This window comes from Pieris rapae, chromosome 20, assembly GCF_905147795.1.
Source record: "Pieris rapae chromosome 20, ilPieRapa1.1, whole genome shotgun sequence".
NCBI lineage: Eukaryota > Metazoa > Arthropoda > Insecta > Lepidoptera > Pieridae > Pieris > Pieris rapae.
Genome location: NC_059528.1, coordinates 8147406 through 8160063, shown reverse-complemented (window position 1 = coordinate 8160063; position 12658 = coordinate 8147406). Strand labels below are relative to the sequence as shown.

Genomic DNA, 12658 nt, shown 5'->3' with positions numbered 1-12658 from the left:
AACAATGTCCTTTAAATACGAGTCATACGTATTGTATCTCTGAAGGTAACAGATCGTTAACAAAAACAAAAGACGTTTGTTTTAGTATTTGTAGGTAAATAATGGCAGCATCCTCTTGCAATATTATGTTCTCCTGGTACTTTAAAATTTGCCTAATTTTTTTGAGGTTTTTCAACTAAGTACATATTCTACAAATCTGCCTTAAATAATAATGTAGCATCATTATTTTTGCTTGTTTGATTAGAGGAATTTTAACTTGAAATTTAGACAACAAATCAGTTAAATAAACGTATAAGGCTTTCAGATTGAAATGTCTCTTATTACGTTACCAAATACATTATCAGAAAATACATATCGAATTTATATCAATTAATGCAAATAGAATATGACGAATAAATGTAATTCAAACGTGATAAATCAAGTTTCACTTATACTGTAGTAATTAGTTTTCAATCGAGCGTAAGATATGCGGCGGCCATCTGCAATGCATAAGATGTTAATTACAACGTCATTGATGGCGTAAATACATGTGCATCCATATTAATTTAAAGTATGCGCTTTTAGATTTTACTTTCCAAGATTTTGAAAAATTATTTAAATGTTAATAAACGAGAATGAATCGGCGTTTTCATGTGATTTCCGGTAGTCGAAGCCAGCAATACATAGGCATAGTCTAGAGAAATTGATTAATATGTTGATAATTTAATTAATAAATATAACAGGTCGGTTTATGGGGTACAAGCCATGGTAGTGATCGTGTTCTAATATAAAACCAAGTTATTGGCATTACAAGCAGCAGAGCAGAATGGCACAGCGCAATGTATGCGAGTGCAATGGCTTAGGCTTTTACCAATAAAAGGCGCGCAGATAGTTAGGAATGAATGAGATGATATAAATATAAAGTATATGTACATATAATATGTGACATAAAATGATTTTATTAATATGAAAGAAGGTAATTATCTAAAAAAAGAAGTGTGATTTAACTTTTTATTAAAACACCTTATAAATGTAGCGATAACTAATAACGACTAGTAGCAATTACGATTGGTTGAATAGTAGAACACCAAACGTAAGTTAACGTAACTAAACGCGTAAACTACATGAGTATATATAAATTACATACAGTCAACTATAGATTTTCTATTCTCCAAGATCTAAATTAACAAGTTAAATGTATTTAGAATAGAATCAAATACAGTTTTACAGCGATATCGTTAACCGTTTGAGTTATTGACGGAGTTTCAGATTTGAACTATGACTCGTGAAGAACGCAACGTTTATTACTGTATTCCTCGCTGGCTCATCATCTATTTTCATATCATCTGAAAGATTTATGAAGCTGTCTAGTCGAAGAAGATAACATACTCTACAGTTGGCTTCACTAGACATTTTCTTTCTTCAGGAGGCTGATCACCTACTTGCCTATTAGATAAACCAACGATCATGAAACAGATAAATCTGAGGATCAGATCAAGCGCGACTTATTTATTTTTGTTTTATTCTCTTAAAAAATTTGGATTGTCTACTGTTTTTAATTATTCTAAATTGCACAAGTACTATTCTTGAACATAGTATAGTCGCCGGTCGAGTAGTTATTATGAAATAGTATAATAATTTATCAGTGTGATTATGAAAATTATTGTTCACTTGATCAAAAGTCAAGTGTTTAAATTTTTACTGATTTCAATTTTCAAGGTATGACCGCTATCTGACGAATCACAAAGTGCGGATATCTGGTCTGGTGAACCTTTTGTTTCCTTGAGACATACAGTTGAAGAACTTAAACATAGAGAATATTACCTAATTGTAAAAGCCTGTTTTATTTTTATATATAGCTTAGATTTGCTATATATATTTCTTGTTGGTATATGATGATGCCTGATAGGCTACTATGTATAGGTCCTATATATTGATTTATAAAAAAAATAAAAAAGTACTTTGTTGTGTTTTTTCAACTTTGAAAAATATATTTAACTACATGTATATCAAGATATAAGTTATTAAATTACTAAATTAATATACAATTACAAACTAAAAATATATCTAATAACTAGCCTTAAAATTTAATTATTAAAAAATATTATTAAAAGGAGTCCCTTTAGGCAAGGTTCCGAAGATACTAGCAGCGTTCCCCCTTTGAATTGCTAGACTAATTCTTTGTGCGAGGTAGCTGCCAGCTCTTCGTTCTTATTTAACTTAAAATATATTTTGATAAGAAGCTATTTCTCTGGTCGTGTAAACTGAAATGCCCGTTACCAAATCTATATTGTGTCTGATACCGTTATGTTGCGATTTATTTGTTCGTGCCAGACGAGAATCAATTTATTCGGTGGATGGTTTTGTGGTCTGAGTTTTATTTTGTGTGTCATAAGATGGATAATATCGGTACAGTAATAGTACTATGTTTAGAAAGAGTTAACAACTGTAGTAGGGGGTATAAGGGAGACAAACTTCGTTATGAATTATATGGTTTCATCAGAAATTGTAAGCAGCACTGAAATACAGTGTTCTTATTTATTATGTTTTTCTGACTGGGTGGGTCCAGAAATCTCTCCTAAAAGCTTTAGTACCCAATGCCAATATAGTAGGAAAGCAGAAAGCATAGAATGCCGTATTTTAAATTCTTAGATGATATTATTTTCAAATAACTTTTTTTCTTTTTTTTTTAATAATTTGAACGAATGAAGGGCTTTTTAAATTCATGGTGTAACGAAAAGCTCTCTTAAATACGGTCTAAAGTCGGAAGTGGAAGATCCATATGGTGTGCACAGGATACATAACAGGTGTGCCTGCGCATCCAAGCGTGCAGTATTCGCAGTTGACTAATTCAACGTGCGTGATTAGTTTCGATATTAAGCTGTAAAAAAGCTAGAAAGTGTTTATAAAAGCAATAATTGTAGAATGTTATTTATTTTAGTACATACATCTAAAATATTATTTACGATGCTTTATATACCAAGATTAAATGTGATCTGATTGGACATTAAAATAATTAAAGCTTATTAAAGTTAGCGATTATCTAGTTGATAAAAGGGCCTGGGACTAGTGCTGGGCAGGCTACTTCTAATTAATTTTGCTATATTTGTTTTAAATATTGTAGAATTGTTTGATGATTTGCTTGGTTTTTAAAAGAGTACCGGCTGTTTCTTTCGGCCTACACCCTCTGTCTTCTTTGCCGATGAGTAGGGATGCTTACAGGTTCAAATTTAATGGCGTGGAATAAGTGATACCTTGATGATCTTATGTTCCAAAATAAACGTATTTTATTTTTATTTTCATGGCCGTGACGAAATAAAAAATAGTAAAAATAAAACATCTCTGGATGTTAATTATAGGAAAGTGGATTAAGTCATCAGTGACAAGTGATCTCTGACTTTCTCAGTTAGCGCCCTTTGCTTTCATACGCGGTCAGGTGTAGAGCTCTCGATGTCGACGAAATGCGGAAACATTATGATTCAGTCACACATGGCTGACCTGGGGTCAATGGTCAGCCAAGCGAGAGGACGAAGTTGTTCATCGGTAATAACGTGCCGATAATAGTTCGGTGTTTAATATAAGCGTCTCTTTCTTTCTATAATATATAGTCGGCCTTCTTCAAATCAAATTTTATTTATTCAATTTAGATGCGACTTAAGGCATGCTTATGAATGTCAAAAACGTTTACAAAATTCGCGAAAGAGCAAAACTACGCCATCCGTTCGCAAGACTACCAAGAGGTCTTGTTCGTTGGTTGGATTCTTTATTTCTGAAAGTGTTGTTGGTGTTGCTTCAGCATTTCTTGCCTATGTTTTAATGCGTGTAAGGACCTTAACTTAGTTGGTCCAACGAGTCTGGAATCTGCTTCATGGGCCTGCCTTCCAGTCACCAGAGAGAGAGAGAGAATTAACATGATGATGTACGATGGAGACACTCATGTCACCTTTTACCGGTTGCAAGTGTTGAACTGTCCTTGTTGATGGTCTTGAGACATATTATCTATTTATTTATTTTTTATTTTCTCTTGAGTTTTTTTACAAAAACTGTATACTGTTAGCAATATTTCAGCAGTCATGCGCCCGGTAAAGCACTTCGTGGAAGTGACTACTGCGCATGCACCGTAATGTTCGCTTTATTACCTCGACTTAACCATATATGTCGCGTATATGATTTTATCTCAGTGAGAAAGGGCGAACTCGTATCTTTCACAGAATTCAGATTTTGCCTCATATATCAACGATACTGTTATTGAAAGAAAAGATTTGTATGTCACGAATAAAAAATATGTATCCCGGCTTCGCGAGGCTTAGTTTTATAGTTAGAATTATAGTTTCTTATAGTTGAAAAAACCCGAAAAATCTTGTTTTTTAAACCATAAATTTCTGTATGAAAGATATGGAAGTAATAAACATATATTAATTAACAGGTATATGTGATGATATCCTGTAATCCCGCTATGAGGAAATGTCTGTTTTACAATGTCTCGCTATTCATTCCTCCGTCGATCTTTGTCCATGCCAGTTGCTTCTAGATGTTGACCGCAGTAATTTTTTTAAAATTCATATTGTTGTTTAGTTATACCTACTACTTACGGCCATAAGAAACTTACTATTAATTCAGCCATAAGAAAACTATTCTTGCACGGGCAGAGTAGGTACGACCAGAACTAAAACAGTCAGTCAATATTCTGTTAATATTGTTTTAACTGATCCAAGTGATGTCATCGTTGTGATGTCATGTATGGAGAGGTCGTTTATTGATTGTTCAGAGGTCATTCCATTGAATTGATTTTGATATTAGCTCATAGGTCTTACTAGGCATAAGTGTAATAAGTGTTTTTCTATGCTTGAACTTAAATGAAGCTTTAAGTTTATCACTTACGTTACTTAGTCACTAAATTATAATTCGCATGTTGATTGTCTAAGTTCTCCTTTTGCGGCATTAGGGAATCTATCTATTATTATGTTGGTCAAATAGCATATGGTCAACATTAATTTATTTAGTTCCTTCTTTTCTATTCTTGTAGTAACTTAATGCTAATACAGAAGAAAACTTATTAATTTAAAAATTATAAGTACTAAGAACATAATAACAAAGCAAAAAAAACTAAACCTTTTTTACTAATTATAAAATAATGCAATACAGCTAGTGTGTAACTAAATATATCTGTGTCACATGGAATAATTCAGGGTGCGCAAGACACTCGCAAATGGTGCTTTTCTGAGTAAAAGTTATACGCGGTCCCAGCTCGGCAAGCAATTGCTTACCACAAGTCTGATTATTTGGACCTCGCAGCCCCAGTCTCTCTAATATTTTCCATCTCTGAGTACTTTAAAAATATAGTGGGATAAGTACCTTACCTCTAACTTGTTGTCTCAAATACCCAAAACAAACAAAGTTGGATACATGTAAATGTATCTCTTTAATTTATTCTGAATTTACTCCACCATTTAAGAATATTTGTTTTCTTATAGGGCCCAAATCATAGTAACATTCCAACAATATATCTATCTCTGTCTATCAATATTTTATTTTAATATCGTAATTGTTACGGGCGTAATTATTTCCGTAAAGAATGTCTAACCATTGTCCAACAGTATAAATGACTCGTTAATATGCTTTCTTATTAGACGCGATAAGGCCACAATAAAGCATGTTCCCAGTGTATCTGCGATCTGCTCTCACTGTTTATGAGGTTTAATTAACGTTTAAGTATTATAAAACTTGGTGGAAAACCTATAAGTAGAAAATCTATACGTACAAGTATTTTTTGTACGCAAAAAATAGTGTTTATATATATTTTTTTACAAAGAAAACATTGGTCGCGTTACATACGGATAAAAGTGAGGCTTACTAAGTGAAGCACGAATACAGCTTAAACTTAACATGGGATGACATCACGAATGCCTGAGTTGTAAGATCACCCACCCACACTTAAAATAACACACATCGACCACAGACTGCATTATCTATATCGTTGGTCTGTGCTTTATGGTGTCAATCAAATTCAAATTCTAATTCGGGTGAGAGTCGCAAGCTAATGCCTAACTATGCCAAAATGGTCGGAATATAAATCGTTTGAATATTCGTAATACATTTATTGATACTATTGTTCAAACACTAATAAGGCATTGCAATCTAAGATATATATTGAGTTTATATATAACACAGAACCACACCATACTTGTATTAGAGAAATGTGAATTGATGTTGCTGTGCGATGCACCATAAAAAATGTTACCGCGTGCTTCGCGCGTTGGTCTAAATAACTGATATGGCGCCGTGGCCGGTGGCATACCAAGAAATCTCTGTTAATGGTCTGAATTTATAAAAAATATATCTTTTACGAATTAAGTATTAAATATATTATAATATAATAAAAATTTTATTGTTCCACAAATTTTTACATCAATAATCGTGTATCGATCTTACAAAATGGATACATAAACTACCCAACTCCACCATATATTTATTCCACTCTTTAAGAAACAATAACAAAAAATGGAAAAATACCATGTACTTTTTTGGCGTTTTTGCCGCGAACATCTATGTGGCACCAGCCATTAACTAAAGTATTTCCTTCAAGAAATGAGTGTATAAAGGACCAGCAACTCCAATCTGTCAATGGGCGGCTCTGAATCACTCCGAGAAGACACTCTATATTTTATTTAGATTATCCATATTTTAGCTTTATCACTCTTGAAAACATCCTTTCGCAAACTTCTAAGCACAAAAAACACTACAAAAGGCTGTGTTCGTTCCATATACCATAATGTTTTACCAACAATTTTATTGATGCAGTCACATCTATACAGTTTACATGTATTTTGTTCACTTGTTCAGTTCCCACAAGTGATTTGCTAAGTTGGTGTTCTCTTGAAGCATGACCATATCTTTTATCTATGGCGGTTGGATTTGGTATTGAATTGTAACAGTTTGAGTTTCTAATACAGTTTAATAGTGGTCATTTATTATCATTGCTAGATTAATTTCTCAAGATATTTTAAATTATGTTTTTTATCGGATTATAGTTTGTAACTGGTATTGAAGCTTTGTTTTTAACGCTGTAGAAAGCTTTGTTTTACTATACTTTTCTAAATTGTATGGAGTTATTATTTAATCGGTCGTAGCATGATGTTCTTTAGCTGAAGATGTTTCCAGAAGATTTTTTTGAAGACATTGATGTCTTCTATATAATTGTAGTACCTCACTCTGCTGTTAAAGTTTCCTAAGCGTACGCGATATAGGAATTTTTATTGATGTTGGGTTTTCTAGAACCCTAACTTTTTTGAAATATATTATGTTCATCAGGGATAAAATTTCACTTTCAGAAGAAATTTTTGAAAAGACTAAGATATGATTCTGAAAGAATTTTTCTAATCCCCTAAATTTGGAGCCTATTTAATGCAAACAATCAAATCTTTATTAAAAAGAGGTATAAAAAGTAAAATAAAATATTTTAAATTTATATTAACTTAATCATTATTACAATTAATTCTATATACCTATTGGTATTATGTAACTGGGATGTCATGAAACAGCTGAAATACAGTTCTCTTTACATTAGGAGCCTGGGATATTGTGGTAACAATAAAAAAAAGAAAACTTTAGGCGCTACTACCTTTTTAGGTCTAGGCCTCAGATTTTTGTATCTGTTCCATGACCATTTGTTAATCTAATAGGCAAGTATGTGATCAGTCTCCTGTGCCTGACACATGACGACTTGGGTCTAATGCAAAGCCGGTTTCTTCTTCTGAATATTTATTTCAGGGTTTATTAAAGGCATTATACCTAATCTGAATCAGTATTGCAGTATTTATAATTGAAATTCACGATGGACTTTTAAACTAACTGTGACAGTTTCAAACTACATTCATTGATTTGGGTTTTATCGAAACAAATTTCAAGTTTAATTAATAATAATAATAATAATTTATTTATTTTTCTCCCTTAAACATTAAACAATAATAATTCTTAATAAATTAGATTTTTGTTACGACTGGGAATCGAACTTCATCTCCAAGCCCCTTTTAATGAGTGGTATAATATAATACAGTAATACATTGATGTCATTCTTCGTAATAAAGAAGAGATGACGCTGTTAACTGTAATGGTCGGGATGATTGATGTTTCTATAATGCTTCAAATTGCTGCTATTAACTCTTTATTAAGATATGATCGTGAAGTATTTATTCAGTTTTAAACGTCAAAGATGTGAAGATTTTTAGATTATTTTAATAGTTACAGTGTGAATGCAATGTTTAATATTTGTTAGAAATTTATATAATAAAATTAAAACAAATTTTAAAAGTGGTAATATATCTTTGATGATGGCATTTCCACGCTGTATTGCGATACTTATTCGTTGAACGAGGGAAGTACCATCTCTGGTGTCACCGGTACCAACTGAGCGGCGAACTAGCGCCTGAGTGTGTTAACCTCATGGCCAATGTGTCTACTCCAAAGTAACAAAATCAAAGTTGGAGGATTTGAGTCGTGTTCAATGTAATATTGCCGTAGGGTTGTAGATTGAACTATGTTTTAGTACGTTAAAGCTTTGTTGAGTACCTAAGGATTTTTAAAGGATTTTCGTCAGATTACAATTTTGCATACTAGATATTTTTGCTTATATATAAATATGTCTAAGACTGTTAATAATTATTGAAGCTATACGTTGGAGTGTATTTGTCTGTACTTAGCCTACTTCCTCATACCGCGGCTATTCTTGCATCTGGAGCATCGCCAGTGAGACAGGACATGACACACACTTGGTATTTCATATACGAACATGTCATAATGACAATTGACCTTCGTTTGAATGCAAGACAGTGTCATTCCAAGTTAGGTTTAAGTTGTAGGCTCAAGTTAGAGTCTATTATTTTTAGTAAACTAACCGTGTTTAACATTGACCTGTATGTACTGGCACGCAATCAGATCAGAAGAATTATGGAATTAATTTAATGTAATACGATTGTTAATAATTTAGTGCTAAGTTGGTTTTTGTATTATTATATTTGAAAATAAAACATTTTTCAAAATTTATTATATAAATATTAAAAGCTGTGCCCTGTACTTTGTGGCGTTTAATTTCTTTTAGCCTGTTTTGTGATCGTAGGTTCGATACCCGACTGGCCACTAATGGACTCTTTCTAAATGTGTATTTAATATTCGCATAAACGGTAAAGAAAAACAAAATAGTAGGCTAATACAAGAATTTTCGAAACCCGTACGATATCAAGTTATTCATGTCAATGTACCGAAATTCTCTTTATTATATTAGTATGGAAATATCACCAACTAAAAACACATTTAGTTTTATACGCGTTAGTGAATGTTGGAGAAAATGTCCGACACGAATTTTAAAGATTGTTATGCAAAATGCAAATCACGACGAATAATATTGATTTGTTATCGCTTGATTGAACATGAAGCTTTTAATAGAATTTGTTTAAATGTTTCTAAATTGTGTCTTCTTCAACATTTATCGTGTTAATAATTCGTGCTAGCTTGATTCCATAGTATACTAGTATAACTATAGTCACATAAATGTTCTCGTAAATGTGCAAACTTGAATGGTATCATATATTTGATGTCTCAAATAATATAATTGAAGAAACAGGCATGACCTGGAGTAACAAACATTGAAGGCAGTAGACCGTAACAGGTGAACATAGTTCGTGTCCAGAACGGGTCTCGCAAAAAATTGCGCCCCGTCTCGCCCATGAGTACTCAAATCATTTATTAAAATTTGACCACCTAAAATGACACTTTTGAACGTTAAATCAAATATAAAGATGCCGTTTACAAAAGAAACAAGCAAGAAAAAGGCAAGAAACTCCACACTTACTCTTTTAAAATAGAATTTACAATATTTGTATACGTTAGTTAAATAATTATATGTGAGTACAATGTACTCCCTGCATAAAATTACTATTTATCTATTATTTTATTGTTAGTGTACATGTTTCTCACATATTTACAAATATCTAAACCGTATAATACATTAAAGAGTAAAACAAAGCAATAATCGGGGCGCATCTCTCCAGGCGCAACTCAAATGAGTATATGTATTTACTGTATACATATTTTTAGTGAGAAAATATAGAGACAAAATTAGGAGTAGTAGCAATTTACAAATAAAATTACATTATATATAGTGTGTTAAATTTAAAGCCTAAACACCATTTCTACGCATCACTTTAGATTTTTCGGCTTAAAGTAAGAAATGATCGCAAATGTGTTTACGTCTGAATGAATTGTTGTTAATAATGCCTTCTAAACCTGTTCACCTAAAAACTTGAAGCAGAGGAAATTGATGATCGTTTGGCATTGTTTTTGCGTTACGGTTATTTTGTTTTACGGTTCGAAAGAGAGAGCGGTTAATTTACGTCTGGTATTTTGGAAATCGATTAATTGAAATCATTTACTTTATTATATATTATTATAATACTGTCTGGGTAAATACACAAGTATTTAAATAATATTTATCCAACCATGCTTTTAGCTTAATACATACATTCAACTACTAGAGAATTTAATGTATTTTAGAGGGATTTTCAGCAACCATCATTTATGGACCTTAAATGGACTGGTTTTATAGAATAATAAGCAATCGTAAAAGAATCCATCACAGTATATAATTTAAATTCCTTATAAACTTAAAGTAAAAAAAATGCATTGAAAACATTATAACTTATATATAGTATTATCTATCAGAAACTTATATATGTTATAGTTATCCAGCTAAATGCGATAGAGCAATAGACCACTTACAAATAGTTTGATATGTTAAATAATGATATATCTCTTGTTTCAGATATCCGACATAGTGGTTGGCCAAGAACCTAACGTAACAGCCCGGGAAGCCTTGCTGAGCTGGGCTCGTCGCTCAACAGCCAAGTACCCTGGAGTCAGAGTATCAGACTTCACGTCCTCGTGGCGAGATGGACTGGCCTTCAATGCGCTGATACACAGGAACCGCCCCGATCTGATTGACTGGCGTAATATCAGGTAGCATTCACGTTTAAGTAACATGTACCGATATAGGGTAGTTCAAATCCTATATTTTTTGAAAGTACTGTTATTTTGATACTGAGTTTATAAGTTATTTATTTACAGTTCATGTATGGCCAAATTTGAAGTAAAATACTATAAGGTTATTCCATCCTACCAGCAACGAATCTCGGAATTTTTTTTTACAATCGATGGAAAAACGGAAGATCCAAAGCTAGATGTGCTAAATGTTATTAAAGTAAGGTTTATGATTTTATTTTTATTACAGATCGCGGCAGGTTCGCGAGCGCTTGGAGACAGCTTTCCACGTGGTCGAAAAGGAGTACGGAGTGACCAGATTGCTAGATCCCGAAGGTAATATATGTAATATTAATAGCAGTGGCTCCTCATGGGCAATCTGACTCCTGTGCTTGACACAGGTCGTTGTGTCTTACAAAGCATATACAAAGTAAATTTTATCTGCGAAGTTCAAACTCACAACCATACGTTCATCTTAGTGTCCATGGGCGATGCGATGACTGCTCTTAGTGGGCGTTCCAAGGCTCGTTTGGCATACTATTATATTTAAAAAAAACTACTCGGCTAAATCTGTCTGTTATAAGATATAACATTAAATATTTTCGTAAAACATTTTCACAATTTTTCAGGAGACTGAACAATTTCTATTTTAAGAACATAATAAGGATTGAATATTTTTATACCAATACACATTGGATTTTATTTTATTAAAAAGAATTCTTTGTCAGACTCAATATTATATTAGGTGTATAAAACCCACACGATCTAAGAATAGATAGTCGGGGCTTGACTCACTCGATTCTAAATGCTAAGGATCAGAAGTGAACGTTAAATTGCAATATCTTATTGTTTTGCCTATCCATTATTCACGCTAGGCCTTTGCCCTTGTGTGTATAAAAGCTTTTAATACTATGTTCATATGTGTCATATTTGGTAAAAGAATTACCAGGTATAATAAAGAACACATACTTTTTTAAATGTGTAGGAAATGAGAATGGAGTATGTCACAAGGGGATAGTGTAGCATTTTAATTATTGTTACTGACATTGCATAATACAAAACCTCTTTATAAACTATATATTATGGTTACAAATAGATTACAAGTATACCTTGCCTGTAACAGAAAAAGATCTTAAGGTCACTTAAATATTTTACAACTCTTTTACCTAAACATTTATTAACTATATCTATCTATCCTGATCAATATAATGTGTAATTCCTGTATTTCCTTTATTTTTGTATTGTCATTCATGAGTCCGTGAGATTAGCTTTTTTGTTTCATTAAAGTTTTTTTGTATTATTAAAGATTAATGTTCCTTCTTATAAGTTTTGGTTATTTACTTTTTGCACTTTACATCATATTTCTTTGTTTTCCTTACTAGTGTTGCCTGGAAGAGATCTCTTCTTAGCGATAAGGCCGACCGTTGCATACCATTTAATTTTATATCTATTCGATATTCGATTATCGTCTAAACCATAACGGTTAAATCTCTGGTGGATGGTGGTCAAAAGATGGTGGTCCCTATGGTGGAAATGTTCTTTGGTTTGCTGTTGTTGATACGTTGTAGTCTTTTATTATTAGTGTGTGATGTTAATGGCATCTGGCTGAAGACTTGTTTTTGGATAGAGTTTTGGGGTTAAAGTTAAA

The 12658-nt window shown here is 32.4% G+C and overlaps 1 protein-coding gene across 30 annotated transcripts in view; it reads left to right on the top strand.

The window, feature by feature from the left end:
* LOC110999013 (dystonin) overlaps window positions 1–12658 on the top strand; it is a 215954-nt gene that overhangs the window by 103699 nt on the left and 99597 nt on the right. For all 30 annotated transcript variants that reach the window (XM_022267872.2, XM_022267867.2, XM_045632553.1 and 27 more), the window contains 2 exons: window positions 10796–10989; window positions 11261–11346. In XM_022267872.2, the coding sequence (XP_022123564.2) occupies window positions 10796–10989; window positions 11261–11346 (280 nt within the window). The remainder of the gene's footprint in view (window positions 1–10795; window positions 10990–11260; window positions 11347–12658) is intronic.